General features: G+C 55.9%; 3 protein-coding genes across 10 annotated transcripts; 1 reads left to right on the top strand and 2 right to left on the bottom strand.

Moving 5' to 3' along the window:
• The first annotated feature begins 4,433 nt into the window (after positions 1 to 4,433).
• Positions 4,434 to 11,466, top strand: TNK1 (tyrosine kinase non receptor 1). 5 transcript variants are annotated; one of them, XM_024731348.1, is made up of 13 exons: positions 4,506 to 4,519; positions 5,078 to 5,142; positions 5,829 to 6,018; positions 6,185 to 6,255; positions 6,383 to 6,574; positions 6,707 to 7,263; positions 7,501 to 7,774; positions 8,958 to 9,052; positions 9,395 to 9,550; positions 9,802 to 9,881; positions 10,235 to 10,536; positions 10,619 to 10,714; positions 10,799 to 11,466. In XM_024731348.1, the coding sequence occupies exons 3-13, from the start codon at positions 5,856 to 5,858 to the stop codon at positions 10,910 to 10,912; spliced, it is 2,100 nt and encodes a 699-aa protein (XP_024587116.1). In that variant the 5' UTR covers positions 4,506 to 4,519; positions 5,078 to 5,142; positions 5,829 to 5,855; the 3' UTR covers positions 10,913 to 11,466. The 5 variants fall into 5 exon arrangements, with proteins under 5 accessions (XP_024587115.1, XP_024587116.1, XP_024587118.1 ...); XM_024731347.1 differs by lacking the exon at positions 5,078 to 5,142 and having other exon boundaries at positions 4,434 to 4,519; XM_024731350.1 differs by lacking the exon at positions 4,506 to 4,519 and having other exon boundaries at positions 4,582 to 6,018; positions 6,707 to 6,862; positions 6,980 to 7,263.
• An 81-nt stretch (positions 11,467 to 11,547) lies between these two features.
• PLSCR3 (phospholipid scramblase 3) lies at positions 11,548 to 16,127 on the bottom strand. Of its 4 annotated transcripts, XM_024731351.1 has the most exons (8): positions 16,024 to 16,127; positions 15,638 to 15,815; positions 15,127 to 15,368; positions 14,991 to 15,033; positions 14,669 to 14,889; positions 14,239 to 14,400; positions 12,445 to 12,606; positions 11,548 to 12,251 (listed from the first exon to the last, which is right to left on the bottom strand). In XM_024731351.1, the coding sequence occupies exons 2-8, from the start codon at positions 15,642 to 15,644 to the stop codon at positions 12,195 to 12,197; spliced, it is 894 nt and encodes a 297-aa protein (XP_024587119.1). In that variant the 5' UTR covers positions 15,645 to 15,815; positions 16,024 to 16,127; the 3' UTR covers positions 11,548 to 12,194. The 4 variants fall into 4 exon arrangements, with proteins under 4 accessions (XP_024587119.1, XP_024587121.1, XP_024587122.1 ...); XM_024731353.1 differs by having other exon boundaries at positions 14,239 to 14,328; positions 15,638 to 16,090; XM_024731354.1 differs by having other exon boundaries at positions 14,762 to 14,889; positions 15,638 to 16,090.
• Positions 16,128 to 22,115: 5,988 nt separating this feature from the next.
• TMEM256 (transmembrane protein 256) lies at positions 22,116 to 23,268 on the bottom strand. Its single transcript, XM_024731358.1, has 4 exons — positions 23,120 to 23,268; positions 22,787 to 22,818; positions 22,450 to 22,530; positions 22,116 to 22,352 (listed from the first exon to the last, which is right to left on the bottom strand). Exons 1-4 carry the CDS (start codon positions 23,202 to 23,204, stop codon positions 22,209 to 22,211), a joined length of 342 nt encoding a protein of 113 aa, XP_024587126.1. The 5' UTR covers positions 23,205 to 23,268; the 3' UTR covers positions 22,116 to 22,208.
• Positions 23,269 to 23,933: the final 665 nt, after the last annotated feature.

Here is a 23,933-nt window from a genome sequence, read left to right as displayed (position 1 = left end):
GGGTCCTGGGAGATGGAGATGGGGTGATGGAACAGAGGGTTTTACCCAAGGGTCTGTGGGGAGCTAACCATGTGGTGCCAGGGAGTGCCACATGGGGAGGGGGGCAGGGATGGCTTCACCAGGAGAATGTTTATAGATAAAGTTTAGAAACTGTCATCCCCATCACTCCCAGAAAAGGAGCTCATGATGTCAAAAATCTTTGTTTCACTCTACCCAGATGACTCTATCTCATCCCTTTGTTCAGCAAAGGTTACTGAGCACTTATAAGTCAGGCACTTAGACTGGGCACGGGGGACCTAGCAATGCCCAGGCAAGATGAAGTCACTTTCTACCTGGAGCTTGGAATCTAGCAGGGAAGACAGACAAGTTACTGGCAAATTCTACCAGAGGAATGAGTGCAATGACGGGAAAGCACAGGGATCTTGGGGTGCAGGGGAAGAGACCTGACCAGTTAGGAGTAGTCTTCCTGAACTTAGCAAGGCCAGGTTGGGAGAAGGGTGGGAAGACTTCCAAGCAGAGGGAACAGCCATGCAAAGGTTCAGAAGAGAGACAGCCAGAAGGCTGCGGTGCTTTCCCTGGCCGAGAGGTTGATGTGGGTCAGGTGGAAGGGGGAGAGCCTAGTGATCTCAGGGCTCAGAGGAGAAAAGGATAAGGTAAAGAGGCACCAATGTAGTTCCTGATAGGAGCCGAGAGGTTTCTGCACAAGGATGGGCCCTACTCCTCACCCAAACCGAAGGTAGGAGAGGGGAGGTTGGCCACCTGGGTGCCCTCTCTACTCGTCCTCCTGGTCCTCTGCCCTGCAGAGAAAGACTTGGCCCTGGTGGTGTGGATGTGTTCATCCTTCTCGGATGCCAAGCCTGCAGGCGGGGCAGAGGCTGGGGAAAGGCAGGTTGGAGGGGGTGGTGCTCGATCTGGGCCTCCAAGTTTAAGTGTTAGCAGGAAGCCCCATCTCAGCCTGGAGGAGGTGCTCCCAGTGGGGGTGAGGATGGTCAGGCTGTGCTCCCCCACACCCCATCATCCTTTCTGGGCAAAGGTGGAGATGAGAGAAGCTTAACTCCAAAAGTAAGAAACGAATAGGGAGAAGGGGAGGGATAAAGGGGCCTCTGATTCCCTAGGCTTTTTCCAAGCCAAAGACAAAGGTGGGGCAGAGCCTCTGCCTCTGGTTTCCTGCTGGAGCGCAGAGGACCTAGGCTAGGAGTCCAATCAGTAGCACCCCCCATCCTCAGCCTCCTCTCCATCCCACAGCCAAGGTCCAGGCAGGGGCAGCCTCTCTTCCCTGAACCAGTTGTCAGGGCCTCTTCCTTGAGCTCCCTGCTGCTTCTCTCTCACCTTTCCCTAGCCTCTTACTACCGCAGGCTGGTTCTGTCACTAACCTGTTAAACCTTTCAGTGGTTACCAGAGCCCTCAGGTAAGGCCCAAGTTCCTGAGTGTGTTCTGCAAGGCCCTGCAGAATGAATCCAACCAGGGCAAGGATCACGTCAGCTTGTTCACCTGGGTCCCCAGAACCGTGAAAGCTTGCTGGAAGGCTGAACTGATGCCTAGTTTGGCTTCTGCCAGCCTCTCCAGCTGCATTTGCCTTGATATCCCTCCATGTGCTCTACACTCATGTATTCATTCAACTCCCAGAGGACCTCTAGTGCCCCCAGATCTGTGAGGACACTGGACATTCAGAGGAAAATCAGGTTTCACATGCTCTTCCCTGAAGATGCTCATGGAGCATTGTGTTTCCCACCAAGAACTTGGACAACACTAAGATGAATCTCAAAAATGGGTTGAGTGAAAGAAGCCAAATGCAAATAATAAACAGTGTGTGATTCCATTGACAGAAGGGTCCAGAGCAAGCAAAAGTGATCTATGGGTTTTAGAAATCAGAAGAGCAATTGCTGGGGAATTCCCTGGCATTCCAGTGGTTAGGACTCAGCGCTTTCACTGCCAAGGGCGCGGGTTCAATCCCTGGTCAGGGGAACTAAGATCCTGCAAGCCTGCGCTGCGTGGCCAAATTAAAAAAAAAAAAAAAAAAAGAATAGCAGTTGCCTCTGGGGAATGGCATTGATTGAAAGTGGGCATAAGGCTACTTCCTGGGATCACAGGAATGTTCTGGGGACTTCCCTCATGGTCCAGTGGTTAAGACTCCCCGCTCCCGGGCTTCCCTGGTGGCACAGTGGTTGAGAGTCCGCCTGCCGATGCAGGGCACACGGCTTCGTGCCCCGGTCTGGGAAGATCCCACATGCTGCGGAGCGGCTACGCCTGTGAGCCATGGCTACGGAGCCTGCGCGTCCGGAGCCGGTGCTCCCCAACGGGAGAGGCCACAACTGTGAGAGGCCCACGTACCGCAAAAAAGAAAAAAAAAAAAAAAAGACTCCCCGCTCCCAATGCAGGGGGCTTGGGTTCGATCCCTGGTCAGGGAACTAAATCACACATGCCACACCTGAGAGTTTGCATGCTGCAACTAAAAAAGCCCACATGCCGCAACTAAATAAAAGATCCTGCATGCCGCAAAGAAGATCCTGCGTGCTGCAACTAAGACCCGGTGCAGCCAAATAAATAAATATTTACCAAAAAAAAGAAAAAAAGAAAGAAATGTTTTGGGTCTTTATCTGCATTAATGGATATGTATATTTGTTGAAATGTATTGAACCGTACAGTTAAATCTGTGCATGTTACTGAATATGTTATACCTCAGTAAAGTACTGTCAGTATAGAAAGCTTAGTAATGTTTATATAACTAACAAAAACCCCTCAGTGTATGGACTAAACAGCACATCAGACAAAATCAAAGAGAGAATTGGTGAACTGGAAGAAAGTTGAAGAGATGACCTGGATTGCATTACAGAGACACAAAGAATGGAAAATATGGAAGAGGGGCTAAAAGATTTGAAGGACAAAAAAAAAAAAAAAGATTTGGAGAACAGTGAAAAGGCCTAGCATACTGCTAATCAGAGTCCTCAAAGGAGAGAACACAAGGAAAGGAGGAAAAAGAGTATCTGGAGAGATACTGGCTGATAATTTTCCAAAACTGGTGAAAGATATGAATTCATAAACAAACGAAATACAATAGAATTAATAGAAAGGGATCCATACTTAGATTCTTTGTAATATAACTATGAAATACCAATGATATCTTAAAAGCAGGGAGAAAAGACAGATCACCTACAAAGGAATAACAATTAGATTAAGCAGTCTTCTTCATAACCAATATGCATTGCACCTATGATATGCCTACACTGTCCCAGGTACCTTAGGAGGAACAAGACAGATCCAGCCCCTACTGTATGGAGCTAGCCCACAGTATATCAGAGATGACAGATGTGGAGGGAACAATCACATCTGTCATATGGCCTGGTTGGAGGGCAAGAGAATTGGCAAGAAAACCACAGAAGTAGAACTGTGAACTATGATTTTTTTCCCATTAAGGCTGGATTTTCCCATGTGTTTACCAAGATGAGGTGGGCTTTTCCTCCCAAGGGACTCTGGGGACAGCAGCTGCTATGCTTACACATCCTTCCTTGAGACAGGAGACAGGCCAGATGTCCTAAGGCTGATGGCTTCCTCCCTGGGACCCCTGAAGGAAAAGGAGAGAGCATCCTTCTCCTCAGAGCCTTCTTTGAGCCAGACTGTGTCCCTGCCCCACAGGCCAAGTAGCACCATACTGGGCCCTGGGGTCAGCAGAGGTGACATGTGGGGAGGGGCTTATGCCAGAATGAGGCCAGGAAGTGCCAATGATGGGAATGCATGCCCTGAGGCATGGAGTGCTGCCCTTGATCACCAAGACCAGGTACCAAGCTGGGATGGGGCTGAGGAGCCACTCAGAAGCTGTCTCCACCCCCAGCCCCCTCCACAAGAATCCCCACAGATTCCACCCTGCGGAGCTCCCCAAATGGTCCTTTTCAGGGGCAGCACATTAGACTGGGAAAAGGACATTCAGAGCTGGGAAAAGGCCAATGGCTTCAGTCCTAGACTCCGTCCGGGCTGGGAGCTGACTTCGTGCACCACCATCAACACCTCCGCCATGGCGCCCTTCCCAAGCCCGCTGCACCAGGCCGGCTTCCTCCATCAGAGTGCCAGGAAGCCCTCTCCCCTACTAGGGGGCTGCGACTATGTCCTGTTGAGCTTTATATTCCCGGGGCCTGGGCGGGATATCTCTACTAGGTGCGTATTCATTTAAGGGGTGGGGCTCTGCTTGAGAGAGGTGGAGGACTTGGTAAGAGGAGGTGGGACACGGGGACGGGATACCTAGGAGGAAGTCCAGGGAGGGGTGAGAAGTTCTTTGGAGAAGTCTGGAAAGGGGGTGGGAAGGTGGAAAGAGGCGAGCAAAGGAGGCGAGCAAAGGACAGGGGAAGTGAGGCTTCTCAGGATCTGGCCTGGCGGAGAACCTGCCGCCAGGCGCCCTCACCTAGTCCACCAGAGGATCCGGGCCACGCCGCCAGGCCCCGCCCCCCGCGGCCTCCGTTCCGCCCTTCCCGGGACTTAGTCCCGGCAGCCTGGGAGGCTCCTCAGCCGCCGCTTCCGCCTTCGCGAGGTGAGGGTCCGGAGAGGCAGGGGCGCCGGCGAGGGGGCTGGAGGGGCGGCGGTCGCTTGGGAGCGCGTCCGCGGGTGCTGAGCCTCCCCTCCCCAGTCCTTACCTTCCGCGGGCGCGTCTCCTCCTGTTCCCCATCTCGTGCTTTCCCCTTCTCACCTGGCTACTGGTGCTGGTCTCCCAGCGTCCTAGGCTTTCACCTTCCCCGCCCCTGCTCGTGCTCGATTCCTCGCCACCTCCGAGTGTCCATCTGGACCCTGCCTGGGGTCCTCCGCTTCTTCCGGCCTTCACTAAGTAGGGGGAGGGAGGGGGCCAGGTGTGTGTGCAGGCAGCCGGCACCCAGATCACCTAGAGCCTTATTTAATAAAGATTGGTGGAGTTGCCCTGGAGCCAGGTTAGAGCGAGTGACTCAGGTGTGCCGGCCAGGCTCTGTACCTGGAGCTGAGCTCAGGTGGGTGTGGAAGGGACTGTGCACCTGGCAGACTGGGTGGCTCTGAGCAGTACCTGAGCTTAACCGCCCATCACAAATGCCCGATTTGATTTCAAATGTTGCTGCCTCAGGTGTAGAGGAGGCAGTGACCCTGGGCGTCTCTGGGCAGAGGAGGCAGTCTGCCCACATAACGTAGGTATGTGTGGACACGGTAACTTGATGTCTTGTGTGTTGTGTGTGTTTGTGTGGACCTGTGTGTCTCAGACATGAGGCGGTGTATCTTGGAGGCAGTGAACTCAACATGTCTCAAGTAGGTGTGTGTGAGGGGTACCTGGCAGGAAGCTTGGTGTTCTACCGCAGCGTATACTGGAATGCCTCAGCTTTGAGAGGACATGTATCTGGGTGTCTCAGGTGTCTTTTGCATCATATCTATAGGAGTGTGTGAGTGTGTGTGTGTGTGTGTGTGTGTGTGTGTTGTACCTGCGTATCTCAGGTATGGTGTGGTTAGTGTATCTGGGCATCTCTGGAGTGTATGTGGTGGGTCAGAATGTCTCAGGTGTACCTGAGTGGGTGTGTACAAGGGTGCACCTCAGGCCTAAAAGGTGGTGAATCTGGGTGGCCTAGGGGTACGGGCAGTGTGCCATAATAGCTCAAAGTGAGCAGGGCCACACACCTGAAGTCTGTGCAGTGCTGAAATCTTAGGTGTGAGGAGAACATTCTTCCTGGGGTTTGTGTGTGTGAGGGGCAGGAATCCTGGTTGGCTCTGGTGTCCCTCCCTCTGTACCTGAATATTTCTGAGGGGTTGAGGGTGGAGCAGGCAACCATGTCTCTGGTTCCTGAGTGTCTCAGGTGCCCACCCTGTGCCATGTGTCTGGGGGACAGGGCACCACAGGGGTTCCTCCTCCAGACATGCTCCACGAGGCGGGCTCCCTGTGGCTGCTTCGGCTGCTCCAGGACATCCAGCTGGCCCAGTTTTACCGACCCATCCTTGAGGAGCTTAATGTCACTCGGCCAGAGCACTTCGACTTTGTAAGACCTGAGGATCTGGACGGCGTTGGCATGGGCCGGCCTGGTGAGGGTCCCCTGCCCCAAGGCCCTGCTGTCTCCTTCTGCAGCCTGTTAGTTGCTACTCTCCCCCCACCACCACACCCACCAGCCCCCTTCTTGCCTATAAATCCCTTGCATCCTGCTCCCTGCCTCCCCCATTACCCCATCCCTCTGATTCTGGCCTCCCCCAGCCCAGCGTAGACTGGTTGAAGCTCTGAAGAGGCACCGTTCGGGGCTCAAGTCTAAGAACTGGGTCTACAAGGTGTGTGTTTTGGGGTGGCGGTGAGAGGCTTAAAGGGCCAGCTCAGGCCCCGGCAGGGGCTGGGCTGAGTGGCAGAGAAGGATGTATATGCAGGGTTCCACACACATGATTTCCACCACTGTTTCAGATCCCTGGGGGCTTTGCCCCAGGGCAGAAGGAGACCACCCCACCCTCAGACAGCCTTCCATCCCTCCCTGAGCCAGATGGGGGACTCAAGTGTCTGATCCCAGACCGGGCTGTGTGCAGAGGGGAGCTTCTGGGCTCCGGCTGCTTTGGTGTGGTGCACCGAGGGCTGTGGACACTGCCCAGTGGCAAGGCTGTGAGTCTCCAGGGAGCCTACTTCATTCTGGGTACCTGGGCCAGCTTCTCCCTCTGTTCTGCGTGCCTCTCTGCTCTGGCCTTGGCTTAACTGTTCCCTACGTTGCCTGATGGTGCTTCCCCCCACCCCCAGGTCCCAGTGGCTGTCAAGTCCCTCCGGGTGGGTCCCGAAGGCCCCGAGGGCACTGAGCTAGGGGACTTCCTGCGAGAGGTATCCATCATGATGAACTTGGAACACCCACACTTGCTGTGTCTGCACGGCCTCGTACTGGGCCAGCCTCTGCAGATGGTGAGCAGACCCAGACGCCGGCTCCCGGGACAGTCCCGGGGGCCTATGTGCGACAGGAGGGTGAGCGCCAGGGTCTGGTGGGGCCGGACCACCGCTCGCACGGCTGTGCTCCCACAGGTGATGGAGCTGGCGCCCCTGGGCTCCCTGCACGCACGCCTGACCGCCCCGGCCCCCACGCCCCCGCTGCCCGTGGCCTTGCTCTGCCTCTTCCTGAGGCAGGTGGCGGGGGCCATGGCGTACCTGGGGGCCCGCGGGCTGGTGCACCGAGACCTCGCTACGCGCAACTTGCTGCTGGCTTCACCGCGCACAATCAAGGTGGCTGACTTCGGGCTGGTGCGGCCGCTGGGCGGCGCTCGGGGCCACTACGTCATGGGCGGACCCCGCCGCATCCCCTACGCCTGGTGAGGGGCCGGGCGGAGGGGCGGGATCTGAAGGGCAGGAGCTGAGGGGGTGCGGAGGGGCTGGTCCTCTGAGGGAGGCGTGGACTGGAGGAGTCGTCGTCGGGTCTGGAAGGGCCAGGAATGGAGGACTTCTGAGCATCACGGCGGACGCACTAAAGGGGCGTGCCCAGTGGCAGGTGGGCGCTCCGGGGCACACACCCGGCACACATCCAGCCCCCTTCAGCTCCGCTTCCGCAGGTGTGCGCCGGAGAGCCTGCGCCACGGGGCCTTCTCTTCTGCCTCGGACGTGTGGATGTTTGGGGTGACGCTGTGGGAGATGTTCTCCGGGGGCGAGGAGCCCTGGGCCGGGGTCCCGCCGTACCTCATCCTGCAGCGGCTGGAGAAGGACCGAGCCCGCCTGCGTAGGCCTCCGCTCTGCTCCAGGGCCTTCTACGCCCTCGCCTTGCGCTGCTGGGCCCCCCACCCTGCTGACCGGCCCACCTTTTCCTACCTAGAAGGGCTGCTCCAAGAGGTGGGAACTCCTGCCTCCCCAGAAACACTCAGTCTCTTTTCCCTCCGTTCCCTCTCCCAGGGTTCCATGCACAAGACTAACGTATACTGGTTCCCGGGCTGGGGTCTGGGACCTGGCTCTGAATGAAGCAGATCCAGTCCCCGCCTTCAGGGTGCTCAGAGCCCCAGGGAGACAGCTGGGGTCTAGTGGATGCAGGCTGAAGGGCCGGGGGCTGGAGCAGAGAGAGGGAAGCCTAGAGCCCAGAGCAGTAGGATGTAGTGGGTGTTTGACAGGCAGAGGAAAGGTTCGGTGTGGGAGGGTGAAGTACGGTGATTAAGGTGGTAGAGGCATCTTAGGGGTGCACCAAGGAGGGACTTGTGAGACACGGTAAATAACCAGCGCTAACACCTAGAGCACTCGATCTGTGTAAGATACTGTACTAAGTGCCTTACGTGTATCCTTATACATGTTCACTCATTTAATCCTCACAACAACCCAGCTCGATTTTAGAGAGGGGGCAGTTAAGGCACTGACAGTTTAAGCGATTTGCCAAGAGTCACACAGGAAGTGGAGGACTGGAGATTTGAATCAGTCAATATGACTTCAGCGCTGTGCCCTAAATCACTATGTACTCTACTATTAAAGGAGTTTAGTCTTTAACTCTGGGGGCCATGGAAAGGGCTGTGAGCAGGGGAGTTATAAGCCACATTTCCAGGTTATGTCACTCTGGTTTGGTGCAAGAATGGATTAGAAGGACGGTACTGAAGGTAGAAAAACCAGTAGGCCACTGTGGCTGTGAAGCAGAAGTAAGATGAAGAGGTCTGGATGAGGGTCGAGGCAGTGGTGCTATGGAGAAGTGGAAAATTCCCAGAGGTGCTTGGGAGGCAGATATGATGGGCCTGGGTGTGGAGTAAAAGCAGTGTGCATGGTGACTCTCCCCTTGGTCCCCTAGGTAGAGGCAGGGTCCCCCTTTGTTGCTCCCTGACCCCTGGGCTGTGTCCAGCTTGGCATGGTATCCAGGTCTGCCTCCTCCACTGGATTACAACTGAGGGACAGGGACAGTCCCACCCTGGGGCCAGGGCAGAGGACATACCTGGTATGGGTTTGCTTGGCGGGTACACGAACAGTCTCCACTCTGCTCCCATGATACTACCCTTCTGACTCAGGCCACAAGCCCAGCCACCCTCTCCTCCTGTCTCTATAGGCCTGGCCTCCTGAGGGACGTTGTGTGAGGGATGTCACAGAGCCCGGTGCTCTGAGGATGGAGCCTGGTGACCCCATCACTATCATCGAGGGCAGGTGAGGGCCTCGTGCCTCCCACCCATCCCCAGGGGGAGGACTCCCTCCCCACCCTCCTGGCCCTGGTCCCAGCTCAGCTTCTCCCCAGCTGCTTGAACCCCAATCCTCAGCCTCATCTCCTCCTCTCCCCGCTGGGCCCCGAGAGCTCCACCACAGTCCTGGCCTCCCTGCTGGAGCCACCGCTGGCCCATAGAGCCCTTTTGTTTTAGAGAGAAAAAAAGCTTCCCTTCCTCCGGGCAGATGCAGCTCCCTGGCGCACAGCTTGTGAGCTGAATGTGGGCTGGAGCCCAGCCCTCACTCTCCCCTGGCTCCCATCCCCTTCACCAGCGCCTCTTCCCACAGCCCCGACTCCACAACCTGGAAGGGCCAGAATGGTCGCACATTCAAAGTGGGCAACTTCCCAGCCTCGGCAGTGACGCTGGTAGACTCACCAGCCACCCGTCCAGTCCTCAGAGGCTCCCCTGCCCGGGGAGAGCGACACCAGGGAAACATAGATGGGTGAGGACCTGAAAGAGTGGGGGGCAGAGCTGGACTGGGGGAACCAACCAAGTCTAGCAACTTCTCTGGAAGGGGAGCCTGGGGAGGCGGGTGGGGTAAAGCTGGAGGGGAGGCTGGACTTGCCTTCCCGCTGGAGCTTCCACTCTGGGTCTCGGCCTGCCTGGAAGCCCCAGAGATTCTTTGGGAGAGGGCACTGCTATATGGGGTAGGGCTGGGGGGTGTGGAGAATGAACTGGAACACTCTCCAACAGGGACAGAGTGAAGGTAAAGCTTCGGGATCCCCCTCCAGCTCGGGGCCAGAGAAGGGATGTGGCCCTGCAGAGGATGAAAGGTGGGCATGGCGGTGGGGACAGGGCTTCCAGGGTCTCCGAGGACGTCAAGGACAAGCCTCTGGCGATGCCCCCTGCTCTGAAGCCCTGCCTTTGCAGATATGATTTCCCCACCTGTGGTTTCCTGGCCCCCATTCTGCCTGCTGACATCCTGGCTGTACTTTAGACAGCGTCTCCCCACTGCAGCCCTGGCAGTTCTTTGGACCCTCAGCTGCTTCGGCCTGGGCGTCCATCCTGCACACCTAGTTTCTTGTTCCCCCGACACGAAGACCACCCCGAGGACAGTACAGATAGCCAGAGAATGGGAAGAAGGCAGCTGGGCTTCCTCTCAAGTTATTTTTTCTCAAATGTATAGGCATTTCCAAGAGTCTGGAGTCGGTTCTGTCCCTGGGCCCCCGCCCCACAGGAGGTGGGTCGAGCTCCCCCGAACTTCGACATGCCAGAACTGTGCCCCAGGGACCCTCAGGCGTGCCCCTCCGCTCCCCCGTAGCCACCAGCTCCTCTTCCCAGCCCAGCCAGCCTCCCAGGGAGCGGCCTCCCTGGCCCAAAAGAGAACCCCTACACAGTCACCCTGTGGGAGCGCCTGGAGCCAGCAAAGCCACCGTCCTCTCTGGGGGACCCTTGCCTGACCCCGAGTTGCAGAGGAGGATTATGGAGGTGAGGTCTCCCTGAAGTGTCCTGGTGTCCAAAAGGGGCTACGGGCTGGCGAAGGGCCTAAGTGAGGCTTTGTCCCCGGCAGGTGGAGCTGAGTGTGCATGGAGTCACCCACCAGGAGTGCCAGGAGGCTCTAAGAGCCACGGGGGGTGACGTGGTTTCTGCCATCCGGAACCTCAAGGTACAGCCACACCCCTCTCTCGGGTCCCTGCCCCTCCCAGCCTGGCCCTCTGGCCGCCAGCTGCCCTTCCTCTCGTCCCCACAGGTGGACCAGCTCTTCTATCTCAGCAGCTGGTCCAGAGTGGACTGCCGGCGCATCCTGGAGCGTTACCAGTGGGACCTCTCAGCCGCCAGTCGCTACGTCCTGGCACGGCCCTGAGCTCTGCTCCTTTGGGCACAGACACCAGACGGACCAAGGGCCTGGTCACGTGGGACCAAGCAGAACCGGAACAAGGTCCTGACGGGGTGTGTTCCCACCCGGGGAGAGCCTGCCATGCGCAGGTACCGGAGGAGCCCAGGATCGGGCACTGGTGAGTGTCTCCTCACCCTGCCCGTTGGTCTCAGGGCGTGAGCTCCCTTGGCCATAGGAGGATCTAGTGCACTCTGCCCACCACATTCCCAACAAAGGAGGACTTGGAGGAACAGAGCTGCGACACATCACACACATGGGAAGCTTCTATCGCTACAGAAAATGAGCAAGAGGCCATTCTGGGCCGCGGGAACAACCATCCTGAACTGCCATCAGCTACCACACTGGGCTCTGTGGGAGCAGCCATCCTGGATGACCGGAGCAGCCATCCTGACTTGGGGCATATGGACCAAACTGCCTTGGCTCGGTCTGGGGCCATGATGGGTGATGAAAGTGGCTCTCTTGGACTCGAGGACACTTGATCCTGGCAGCATGGATTACGAGATGGGCCAGCCCCCGCCCATCCAAGCTGTCATATTTCCCTTTGTTTCTTCCCACACCCAACTCTTTCTCCTGCCCTCTCCCACTACATACATCTTCCAATGTCCAAAAAGTTACAAAGTTTATATGAATATAACATACAAAGATGCAGCCCCCTTCCTAAGGAAGGGGTAGGAAGGGGTGGTAAGGCACAGGAAGTTGCAGCAAGCACCAGCTGAGGGAGAGGAAGTCGGCATTGGGGCCCTGGCCCTATAGCTATCGGGGCAGGGGAGGTAGGGATCCCCCTCAGAGCGCCATCATCTGAGGCTGAACTAATTGGCCAAGCTGATGCGGGGAGAGGGTGACTGGGTCAGCCGTCTTCGGTGCTGCTTGACCTTCCCCACCCCAGCCCTGTCATAAAACCCTGCATTCTAAGGCCTCATCTGGAGCAGAGGCCCTGGAGGGGGTTGGGAGAAAGGCAGCAAGGAAAGTTGGAAAGCCGATACGCCCGTGTGCTGAGGGTCTGCTGGAGGCAGCGGTGGGAAGTAGCAGGGGAAGGGCTCTCGTACATACCCTTCCAGAGGGGCTACAGGTGAAGCAGGCCAGGGGAGTGGGGGAGGCATGGGGCACCATGCCTCCAGCCTCTCAGGCAGCCCTGTCTCTCCCCTGCAGTGCACATGGAGGGAAAGGGGCTGCCTCTGAGGCGGGACCAGGGCAGGTGACCATCTTGAATGCTGGTTGAGATGATGGTCTCCTCACCCCGAGGTGGCCTCTAACTGGTGATGGCAGAGGGCCCAGCGCCTCCTCGCTTCTCGAAGAACATGTAGTCCTGAGGGAAGGGCACGGTCAGCAGGAGATCTGGCTGGGCCAGCCTGGCGCAGCTATCACAACCCAGGTCTGGAACCACAAGCCCCCATAGACTCTGTCCCTAACCCTCTCCTAGCAGGAGACCAAGAAGTGCTCAAAACCTCAGAGTGAGAGCAAAAGGGCAGCGGGGGGCAGGGGCGGGGGCCCCGACTCACAATGAGGAATGTGGCTCCCAGCAGCACAGCCTTCACCCTCACGTCCAGGTCCAGTGGGAACTGCAGGCCGAAGTCATCTGCATCGGTGAGGGCTTCTCGGAGCAGCCCACCCCACTGCTTGCTGATGCGGCCCACACTGCGGGATTCATCTGGAGTCTTCACCTGGCAGGAAAGGAGGAAAGAGGGAGGGAGGGAGGACCCGCATGGGGAGGATGTGCCTGATCTCATCGGCATCCAGTCTCACTCCCACAGTCACCGCATACGAACTGTGCAGGCTCTACACCTAGCGAGTCCTCCCAAAGCCTTGGGTTTCCATGTGACATCTGGGGAAACTGAGGCACCCGAGGTCACACTGTGAGTACACAGCAAAAATCAGGTTGCAGGCTCAGATCTGTTGTTCTTGAAAGGCCACATGTGACTACTAGACATCAGTGCTGGGAGAAACAGAAGCACAATACAGTCTAATCTCCTTAGGGGGTGGCCAGTCACTAGGTTTGTTTTGGTTACCAAAGTCCCTGCCGCCCACGGTTCGTGCAGTTTGTGCCCTGCACAGAGTAGCCTGGCCAAGCCGGCAAGGGAGGCTGCTAAATGCCTGGCTGCACTCTACCAGCTGACCAGGCTGCTGGAAGGCCCAGAGGGGTGCCTGTCGTCCTTGCGTCTGCAAGGTAGGGAGGACTCTTTAGCATGGCATGCAAGCCTCATCCAGGGTACATCCAAGCCCATCTAGTGGGGGGAGGGGACAGCAGAAAGTGGCCTCTGAGGACCAGGATTTCCACTGGCCTCCCTAGGCCCAGCAGCAACAGGCCCTGCCAGTGTGGATGGTAATTCACCGTGACTCCCTGGACTTTTTCCTATGCTCATTCTCCAGTGGCTAGAACTAGAGCGATGTCCTTCCCATCTCCTTCCCGCATGGTCCTACAGCCCTGGGCCATTTCCTGCAGACCAGTCCCAGGGTGGGTAGGGCCTCTCCCAGACAGCCCTGCGGTCCCAAGAGTGCAGCCCCAAATGTGGACCATTCATAATTATGTAAAAGGAAGACTGGCCCGTTGAGAACCCCACGATCTACATATTCCCAACCAGAGTTCACCCAGTTACCTCTTTCCCAACCAGTTCCCATCACAGAACCTTCCCCCAGCTACCAAGGTGACTCAGTTTTTAAAAGTAACCTAAGATAAGGCACATCATCAGAAGCCTTGGAAAGTCTACTGGGATACACCTGTTGTTTCTCCCTTACCTACACAGATATTCAAGTGCCTGTCTTCTAGAAAGTAAGGTGTTTCCCAGGCCTTACTTTGAAATGGTCATCACTTGGGTTCTCCAGGCTCCAGGTCGGTGATTGAAATGCATGGTCAGAAGGACTCCAGGTTGGGGGTGGGTGGGTGGACGTCTGGACTTATAGGTTGGCAGGGCAAGCCACGGGATGTTAACAAGTTAAATTAGTGCTTGCTCCAGGGTCTGGGCTCACGAACTCACACACAGTGGCCATGCGGGCCCAGCCCATGGTACACTCAGTAAGCGTCCTTCACCCTAAATCCAGCCTGACCTTAGATTTTTTTTCTCCCTCAACACAGGGCTGCAGGTCACAATCAGCATTGGCCCTTAAGGTGAAACCCTCTTTGCCATATTTTTATAAGACCGTGGGCCATCCTATTTCTGAACAGAGGAAAACTGGAAATGTGGTAGGCATCACAGTGGATTTGGACTGATGAGCTCATGACCGTCCTGTTGGCCATCCTGCCGCACGGATCATCTCGGTTTCTGAAGGTCCCAGGAATCTCCTCTTATTCCTGATACCTCAAAGTTGGTGTCTGTGCCACAGCCACAGGTCCAGCAGGGCCCCACCACTCGCAGGACGGTCTGGCGGTCAGCGTCTTGGATGGAGAACTTGGGGAGGAAGGGATGCCAGGTCTGTAGAACGTGGCCAATGGTGGTGCCTGGTGGAGCCTGTACTTCCATCTGGAGTGGGCAGCAGACAGGATCACTGCCCAGCCAGGCACCCTGGCCCAAGCGCTCACCGGTCTAGCTTTATCACCTGTCTCCCCTCACAAGACCTCCCATCCCCTTCACTAGACCACCTGTCATCCCTCTCACTAGACCTCCCATCCCACCTAAGCCCAGCTCCCACAGGAGGCACGCCTCATTTCATGCCTCATCCCGGTCGTGCCCTGGTCATCGGCCTGCCCCCTACCCAAGTTTCTCCCTGGCCCCATCCTTCCCCGCCCACCTCCTGGAGGCCACAGGGACAGCAGCTGCAGCCACAGTGGAGGGGGCGGAGCAGGCGCAGCACCTCTCTGTCCCCGGGGTCCACCAGGCGTACACGCAGGGGCCGGCGGGCGCCACAGCATAGCCGCGCACAGCAGTTGCTCTCCTCCGCCGCCTGACCCAGGGGCTGTCCGGCTCCCGAGCGCAGTTCGTAGCGGTTACAGGTCTCCCAGCCCAGGAGCGCTGCCAAGGGGTGACACACTGAGGCTCGGACACCAGCGCCTGCCCAAGAGCCCACTATTTGCCCCCGTCACGAGGCCCAACATACTCCTCCTTTCACTCACCTTCCACCCGCTCAGCCTTCTGGTGAATCAAGATCTGATCAATCTGGAAAGAGAGTAGGGGAACGCGCAGACAGCTGGCCAGCCTAGTCGCCTGTGTCCCCTCCCTGTCACTCCTCGCTCCCTCCCTCTCACTCACCTGCGCCAGGAATTCGAGGCCAAAAGGCACCCCTGGCAGTGGCAAAAAGGGGGCAGCTGGTCCCGGGGCCCCAGGGCCGGGCGAGGGGAAGAGAGCAAAGCCGGGCGCAGGGGTAGGCACGTGGGCGGGCATTGGTGCCTGCCCCGGCCCGGGCCCAGGATGCAGCGTCGGCTCTGGGTACCCAGCGGTCACAGGGTAGGGAGGTGGGGGCGAAGGGGCGTAGCCTGTGGGGGGCAAGTAGCCTGTGGGGGGACAGGAGTAGGTTAGAAGGGGCCCCCGACCGCATCTCTTTACCCCTTGGCCCATGGGCCGCGAGGCTGCGGGGAAAATGTGGTGGGAAGAGAATGAGAAAGATGGGGCGGGGGAGCAGGGCGGCGGCTTCTCGGGAGGAAGGGAGGGGCCCCACACAGCCAGTCCGAGCACATTCCCGGAGGATGCGTCCGACACGGGGTTCCCAAGTCCGTGGCGGGGGGGGCGGATAACGGAGACCCTCGGCCTTGCGACCACTTACCTGCCATGGGAGAGGGGCGAGGGTTCGCGGGATGTCGCTGTCCCGGAGGCTTAGTTCTAGAAGTGGAGGCAAGCTCGGAGACAGCCAGACAGACACAAAGACAGACACAAAGATGGACAGGCAAACGCAGAGCGGCAGCTGCGCCCAGCGCCGGCCCAGGGTCTCTAGGGCGGCGCTTCTGACTCGGGGAGAAACCGAAAGTGTCAGCGGGCAAGGCGGGGGCCCTGGGACCCTGGATTCCCTCAGGGGCCCCAGAACCGCCCCCTCCCTTTGTTCTCCCATTCTCCGCAGAGGCGGCTGTTGGCAGACGGCAGGACAGATGGACCCGCGGTCAGACCGACGGCCCCACCTCAAGGGAGGTCTCCTGACCCGTTCCCCCTGCTCACCTGAAGCCCCTAGAATAGCCCGGGTGCCCAGCACTCGGCAGCTCTCGGGAGCTGGTGGAGGCGGGCCCAGGAGCTGACTCCACCCCCCGACCCGTCCAGGCCCCGCCCCCCCAGCCTGAGCAGAGCGCCTGCGCAGGAAGACTGCCGGCTCTCCTGCGGCGCCGGGGACTCCGGGCCACCCGCTTCACGGCTTGGCGGGCGTCCCCCCCCCTTTCCGCTCGGATGCAGAAGCCCAGAGAGGAAGCTCGCCTGCGAGGGTAGCCGGGTGAGCCCTATCCCTGCGACTCCCGCCAGGCCTGCGGGCGCAGAGTGGTCAGTGCCCCTTGGTGGGAACGAGGGCCGCTTGCGCGGCTCTGGAGCCCAGGCTCCTCCTCCCGAGGGCGGTTCGGGCCTCGCTGACGCAGCGGAACACCCTGCACACTCACCCATTGGCTTCTAGGACTGACTCCTGGCTCCCCTTCTGCCTCCCTGGGGCAACCTTGCCAGTCTCCTCTCCCTGACGTAGCAGTGACCCACACAGACCCGTTGCAATTGTAGTACTTCCTTCAGGCGCCCCCAGCCACACGGGGGGAGAGACTGCCAGACAGTGTCAGTAACGAGTGGGCGTGAGGTGAGGCTCAGGGGGGCCAGAGGAGACAGCGCGGTCCGCAGGAAAGCCTTCTCCCAACAAGAATCGCTTCTTTCGCTTTGTTTGAGTCCTGAGCCCGGGCCCGCAGGTGTGAGGAAGTCCTGCGCCTTGGGGGCCTATAGGCTGAGCGGCAAGAGATGAGTTCAGAGTCCGGCCCACGTGCACAGAGGGCCTTGTGGGAGCTGCGCTTTGGCCCCCAGGGCAGTGGGGAGCCCACTGAAAGATTTTCAGTCAGAGGGAGAAGGTCAGATGTTTTAGGAAAACCATTTAACCTGTATGGTGGAGACCAACAGAGGCCCCCAGGCTGGGTTGGCAGTAGTCTGGGGGAGAGGATGGTTCTGATAGTGTAGACAGACAGAAGTGGCAGATTTTGGAGATAATTAGACAATAATATAGAACTTGTTTGGGAAGTGAGATGTGGAGGTGAGGAGTCCAGGATGACCTCAGGTGCCTGTCTGGTGACCAGGCAGATGGAGGTCTCACCCATCAAGATGCACATGGGGAGAAGCAGGTTTGGCGGCTCATTTGTCCCTATGTCCATGTTCCTCTGGGCTGGTCCTACAGTTTCAGTCATCATCTTCAAACCCAAATGCTAGACCTCTCCCCTGGCATCCCTTAGCGCCCCAGATTCTACCTGGCCCAAACCACGCGCCAGCCTCCACCAAAACAGACATACTGAAGTTCAGTTATTCAACAGAGATTTAATGATCCCCTACTATATGTCAGACAGGTAATAGAAATATTTAGCAGTTTTTAAAAATTCCCAGTCTCCTGGGGTTTACATTTTAGTGGGGAAGAGACAGACAAGGTACATAAAATACATCAGAAGTCAGACGGTGACAAGTGCTATAAAGAAAAATAGAGCAGGATAAGAAGGACAGAGAATGGTGGACAAGAGTTGCAATTTTATAGGGGGCAGACTAGAAAGTGATGGCTGAGCAAAGACCTAAAGGAGGTCAAGGATTAAGCCATGCAGACTTCTGGGTGAAGAGTTTTTCAGACAGAGGGAACAAGGGCAAAGGCCCTGAGGTAGAAGTGTGCCTTGTTTGTTCAGTGAACCAAAAGGCCAGTGTGGCTGGAATGGAATGAACGAGAGGGAGGAAAGAGAGGTCACAGGAGGCCAGATCACATACAGCCCTGTAGACCATTGGCTTCTACTCTCAGTGAAATGGAAAGTGTTGGAGGGTTTGGCCAGAGAAGAGATATGAGATTTACATACTGTGACAGTGTTCCTCAACCCTGGCCACAAGTTCGAATCATCTGGGGTGCTGTAAAAATACCTCTAGCTGGGCCCCACTTCATAGCAATTACATTAGAATATCTGGGGTGAGGTGCAGACATAGGAACTTTTTGAGAATTCCCCAGCAGATTTTAAATTGCAGCTAAGGCCGAGGGTGACAGTGTTGGAAGGATTTCTCTCTGTCTCTCTCTCAGGCTGCTTTGTCCGGAGTAGGCTGTAGGTAGGCAAGGGCAGAGGGAAGTTCTTTCAGAAAGCTAGATGAGATTTGCAGGTGGCGTGGACCAGGCTGCCAGAGTGGTAGCAATGGAGGTGGTGAGAAATGGTCAGTTTCCAGTTATGTATTTGAGCCAACAGGACTTGACGATGGCTTGGATATAGAATGTGAGGAAAAGGGAAGTCAAAGTTGACTCAGGCTTGGCCCAGGAGACCCTTCACTCTTACTGCTTTGTCATTTCCTGCCTGCCCACTCCATCCTGAGCTCCAGGCACTCCAGTTCTCCTCGACTTGTTACCAGTGTAATCTTGTCCGTTTTTCTGGTGAACTATGCATGCTGAAAACCCAGCAAATGCGCCAAAGTCTTACCAGTCTCCTAAGGCAAACAAGCCCACCTCAGTATCTACTTGTAACACTGAACACATTGTATCAAATTATTTTTTAAAGGGTCTGTCTCCACTGCTGAAATCTGAGTTTCTTGGTATGTACAAGAAGGAAAAAGCTCAGCTTTGGGAACTGGACAGAAGAGAGTTTGAATCACAGCTTCCCCAGGTCCTGGCTGTATGATACAGAAGAAGTTGCTTCACCTCTCTTAGCTTCACTTTCCACTGACTTGAAGGACTGTTGAGAAGACTGGACACAATGTGCAGCAATAATAGGGACCAATTACCACGTGGTCCTTATTTATCTTGGTTTTCCAAGAGTCTGACCCACAGGGAGGATCAAAGCAAAGGTATTAGGGATATATTACATGGACGGTGGCCATGCCAAATGTCAGGGTTTCCTCCAGCTGGAGGTTCCCTGTGCTCCAGATGCTGCCTGAGATGAAGGGTGGATGAAAATGCAGCAAGGGCACTGCACTGGGAAGTAGGAGCCTGGGGATCCAGTGTCGGCTCTGCCACTGGCACTCTGGACCACTCTGGAGGTCCCCCTGAGGACTTATTTTACTCTATTTTATTTTGGCCGCACTGTGCGGCTTGTAGGATCTTAGTTCCCCAACCAGGGATTGAACCTAGGCCCACAGCAGTGAACTCGCAGAGCCCTAACCACTGGACTGCTAGGGAATTCCCCTATTTAATTTTTTTTTAATTTACTTATTTGGCTGCACTGGGTCTTGGTTGTGGCACGCGGGACCTTCATCCCAGCATGTGGGATCTTTTTTTTCATTGTGGCCTGTGGGCTCTTTAGTTGCGGCATGTGGGGTCTAGTTCCCTGACCAGGGATCAAACCCGGGCCCCCTGCACTGGGAGCATGGAGTCTTAGCCACTGAACCACCAGGGAAATCCCTCCCCTCATCTTTAAAATGAAGAGATATTGTGATCCTCTACTAATACACCTCAAGTGTATGCTTCCTCCCTGGATATAAATGCTTCAGTGGCTCCCCATTGCCCTCAGAAGGGTCCAAGCTCTCAGCACAAGGCATTCCACCATTTGGCCCCGTCTGTCCTCATCTTTCACTACTGACCCTCTCATGATCTTCAAGCCAGCCACCAGCAATTCTTTCTGGTCTTGAAGGCACAGGGCTCTCTTGCCTCCAAGGCTCTTGCCTTGGTCTGGAACACACCGCTCTCCCTCATCACTTCACTCCTGCAGGTCTCCACTGAACACTGTACACTGCAGCTGCTACAGGGTCTGGAGCTTAGCCAGGACTAGGGTCGGAGATAAATTCTGGATTTAGAAATATGCAGATTGTAATTAAAGCTATGGGGCCAAATGAAATTACCTAGAAATCGTCTCACTCAGCTAAACAGTCTGCACTTTTTTGAATGCACACCGTCAGAAAAATTAAATATGTACCCCCCAGTATACTATGCAGATATGCACGTTTATAAAATATACACAAAAATAGAAATTGTAAAAGGTGAAATTAAAATATGTATACCTATGAGTTCAATTTTTTTTTAATTAAAATTTGGAAACCATTGATTTAAATTGGGTATAGACAAGAAGCCGGCAGAGGAGCCACAGAGATAGGGAAGAGCAGGAGAGTGGTGTCAGAGAAGGAACAGGATGTGTTCGAGGACAGTGTGGCCAACTGTGTCAGATGCTGCAGAGGCTGAGGAAGGTGAGACTGAAAATCATCCACTGGGTCTGGCAACCAAGAGGTCATAGTGATTCATGGGATCCTTCCAAGGGCATCTATGGGGAAGAGATGGGATAGAAGACTGACCAGAGTGGGCTGCAGAGTAAACTTGAGGCCAGATCTCTCTCCTGAGCTCAGACACCTCCCTGAGCTCCCCAACTACCTGCTTGGTGCCTCCACTTGGATGTCTCCCAGGCATTTCAGAAGCAACATGTCCAAAACTGACCTCCTGATCTGCCTCCCTCTAACCTGCCCCACCCTTCAGTATTTCTCATCTAAGTAACAGCACCTCCATCCAACCCGGTGCGTAAACCAGAAATCTCCCTCTCATTCACCCCTTCTGAATTGAACATTTTTACCACCTCTTCCACCCTCGGCCAAGCCACCGTCACCATCTCACACCTGGACCTCTTTAGTGGCCTCCCGGCTAGTTTCCCTGTTGCCATCCTTGCTGTCCTCTGATTGGTTCTCCAGATCTTTTAAACACATAAATCAGATCCTAGCACTCTCTCACTTTAAACCTTTCAATGACTTAACCGTTGCGCTGCAAATAAATTCTGAGCGCCTCACCACACCACACGTCAGCCACGCTGCTTTTGCTCTTTCTCCAACCCGCCCAGTTCTCTCCTGCCTCAGGGATTTCAAACTGCTCCATTTCGGCCTGTTTGCCAGGTATTCTTTCTGCCAAAAACACACTTCCCCTCCACTCTGCGCATGGTTAGTTCCAGCTTCAACAGGACCTCCTCTGCGAGGCCTTCCCATCTAAAGGGGCACACCCTCCACTGCCCCATTGTTCCAGCCCCCCTGTTCTTTTCTTTCAAGCACATAGCATACCTCACAGTGATATATTTGTGTTTAGTTGTTTAAGGTCTGTTTCCTATACCAGATGGGAAACCCCACGAGGGAAACATGGTGTCTGTCTCGTGCATGGTTTAATTTCCTTGTAACATGTGTCTGTCTGACACGTGACCAACACTTGATGAGCACTGGTTTAATAAAAATTGCCCACTAAATACCCTCCAGTTCTCTGCTATAGGTGCTACTCCAGCCTACCTTGCCACCTTTTCTCATTCCTCTCCTGCCTAAGTCAGAAACTCATCCCACACCGAGGACTCAGGTGGCCCCATACCCCTCCCCTCCCACCTCTGTCTTTGTTCACTGTTTCAGCCACACAACAGAGCTCTTTTAAGAATCATCTCAAGCACTGTGAAGCATTTTCTGACCCCCAATACATGATGTTCTGTCCCTGCTTTGAACCCCAAAGTATTTTTTGTAACTAATGACACCTCATCCCACCTTGCCTTAATCCTGACTTCTAGAGTAAGGGGCTGCTCAAAAAACCATCTACCTGGATACCAAGGGGGAAAGGGGTGGGGTGGGAGGAATTGGGAGACTGGGATGGACACATATACATTATTTATACTATGTATAAAATAGACAACTGATGGGAACATACTGTAGAGCACAGGGAACCCTACCTAATGCACCATGGTAACCTAAATGGGAGGGAAGTCCAAACGGAAGGGGATCTCTGTATGTGTATAGCTGATTCATTTTGTTGTGCAGTGGAGGCTAACACAACATTGTAAAGCAACCATACTCCAATAAAAAATTAAAAAGGAAAGAAAACCCACTACCCTACAGAAATCTAGTATTAATGCTAGTGAGCATCAGAACCACAAGATGAGCTTATTAGAATACAGATTGCCAGGCCCTTGCCAGGAGGGCTTTGGCAAGAATCTGCATTATTTCAAGCATTCTTTATGACTCTAATGTCCACCAGTTTAAGAACCTCATAACAAGTTAACTTGAAGTGAACCCTGACTCTCCACCCAGGCCCAAGTCTCGCCGATTCGGTCTTAGGAAAGGGAAGGAGTTCAAAGGTTGACAATCCCTACCCTTCCTCCTTTAAGAGGTTAAGATGAACAAAGACTCCAAAGTTCTTTATTTGCCTTTCTCTTTTAATCCCCTCCCTGCTCCACTTCTAAAAGGAAGTACCCAGAAATTAAACACAAGGAAGCTCAAAGAGCCAAGGCAAGCCAGCCCAATAGTAGCAGGCTCCCTCCCACAGGGGCCAAAGTCTGGACGCTGGGGTCTCCACTCAGAGCCTGGTAGTAAAACGTGGTGCAGAATAAGGTAGTTCCAGAAGCTAGCAGTAACCCGGCCTGAAGGAGATACAAGGCGCAATGCAGGCCAGTAAGAACAGGGCAGGCTAGAGGGAGTGGGTGGGGCTTGGTCAGGGTTAGGGGTGGGAGGAATTACCCAGAGGGGCTTTCTGCACAGGGGCACCCCTAACAGGGCCAGGCTGTGTAAGAAGTGGTGTTTGTTGGTCTTGTCAAAGAGCTGTAAGAAAAGGAGAAATGGGGGGACTTCCTAAGCAACGAAGGATCCCGGGGGGACACAACGGACAAGAGTTCGTCTTCCAACCCCACCTCTCAAGCCCCAGCTTGCCCCTCCCTCAGGCACCCAGGCCTCAAGAGTTGCATACCTTGCTGCTACAAAGGCCCGCGCCCTGTCCCTCCCCTACTTCCCTCAGGGACCCCAGACTTTTTGCCCTCATAGGCCCCGAAGCCGAGGAGCCCCAGGGCAGTTACTTCACCTCCTTCCCGTAGGCATCCGGAAACTGGGCTCCTGTGGAAAGGAGAAGCAAAGGTTACCAGTCCTAGCGCCAACCTCGACCGCCCCCACTCCCAGGGGGACCCAGGTGGACGCAGGCAAGAAAGGGCGCCCCCAGTAGGCTTCTAATTGGTGGAAACACGCATTGGGCAGTTCTGGGAACCAACTGGGCCGGGCTGAGGGACTTTAAAAGGTTTAGGGCTTCGCGGGTCGTCTGGTCGATGGGAGAGCCGACACTTCCCATAGACTCCGCCTCTGCACCAGACCCTAAAGATCGCCCCCAACACAATCCCAGCTCCATCCCCAGCCTCCTGACCGTGCGCCCCGTAGGAGGCCAAGCCTAAGGCCCCAGCTCCAGACAAGGCGCCCAGGCGGCGGAAAGCAGCCCCCGGACCAGCCATGGCAGTGGACGGTCACGCGCCGGACGAACACCGCCTGGGCCACCCAAGAGGCCAGCCAATCCCGATCTCCCATGCAAATAAAGTCCACATGTGCCCAATCCGGTCCGCGTTCATTTCAGCGTCCAGGTCCTCACCCGGGTACTTGGGCCTTTGTAAAACCTCTGTTGAGTGGCGAAGACTTCTGGCGGGCGGAGAAACCAGAACCAATTAGGAGCGGAGGAGCGGAGCAGTGGAGGCGGGGTTGGGGGGCGGGACTAGAGGATTTGCGTCACGGATTGGCCCACTTTCCAAGTTGGTAGCCTCTTTTAACACCTCGCTCCCCCCCCCCACCTCCGGCCAATTTCCAAAGATCCCGGTCCCCTTGCAAAGTTCCGCCCCTTTTCCCACAAGCTCCTCCTTTTCAGCTTTAAACCAGACCCACTCCCAAAAAGAGGCGGCCTCACGGATAGCCAAGCCCCACCCACCACCGTTAAACCCTGCCCACTACCCAAATGGCCCCGCCTCCAGAACCGAAGGCTCCGCCTTCATACGATGTCCCGCCCCTTAGAGTTCACCCCCTCCTTCCTTCCCCACCCCCCGCACTAACTGCGAGAACCCGGAGGGTGGGAGATAACGGTGTGTGTGTGGGGTGTCTCCACCCTGCCCTGCTGGCCTGCTTCGTCCATCCGTCGGTCTGTCCACTCCCGTCCCCTTCCACCTTCTCCAATCCCCCCCACCCTCTGGAGGGAG

This window comes from Neophocaena asiaeorientalis, unplaced genomic scaffold (assembly GCF_003031525.2).
Source record: "Neophocaena asiaeorientalis asiaeorientalis breed wild unplaced genomic scaffold, Neophocaena_asiaeorientalis_V1.1 scaffold1189, whole genome shotgun sequence".
NCBI lineage: Eukaryota > Metazoa > Chordata > Mammalia > Artiodactyla > Phocoenidae > Neophocaena > Neophocaena asiaeorientalis.
Note: the sequence above shows the minus strand (reverse complement) of the source record. Positions and strands in the feature narration are given on the sequence as shown.

Bases quoted from the DNA above. Each gene is read 5' to 3' on its own strand.
- TNK1 (XM_024731347.1), top strand. From the start codon at position 5,856: ATGCTCCACGAGGCGGGCTCCCTGTGGCTGCTTCGGCTGCTCCAGGAC. The intron at 6,019-6,184 runs GTGAGGGTCCCC...GGCCTCCCCCAG, and splicing joins CGTTGGCATGGGCCGGCCTG to CCCAGCGTAGACTGGTTGAA. The intron at 10,537-10,618 runs GTGAGGTCTCCC...TGTCCCCGGCAG, and splicing joins TGCAGAGGAGGATTATGGAG to GTGGAGCTGAGTGTGCATGG.
- PLSCR3 (XM_024731351.1), bottom strand. The intron at 15,034-15,126 runs GTGAGTGAGAGG...CTCTCTTTCCAG, and splicing joins GCCTCGAATTCCTGGCGCAG to ATTGATCAGATCTTGATTCA. The intron at 14,890-14,990 runs GTGAGTGAAAGG...ACCCCTTGGCAG, and splicing joins GAAGGCTGAGCGGGTGGAAG to CGCTCCTGGGCTGGGAGACC.
- TMEM256 (XM_024731358.1), bottom strand. From the start codon at position 23,204: ATGGCTGGTCCGGGGGCTGCTTTCCGCCGCCTGGGCGCCTTGTCTGGA. The intron at 22,819-23,119 runs GTCAGGAGGCTG...TCCTTTCCACAG, and splicing joins GGCCTCCTACGGGGCGCACG to GAGCCCAGTTTCCGGATGCC. The intron at 22,531-22,786 runs GTGAAGTAACTG...CTTTTCTTACAG, and splicing joins CGGATGCCTACGGGAAGGAG to CTCTTTGACAAGACCAACAA.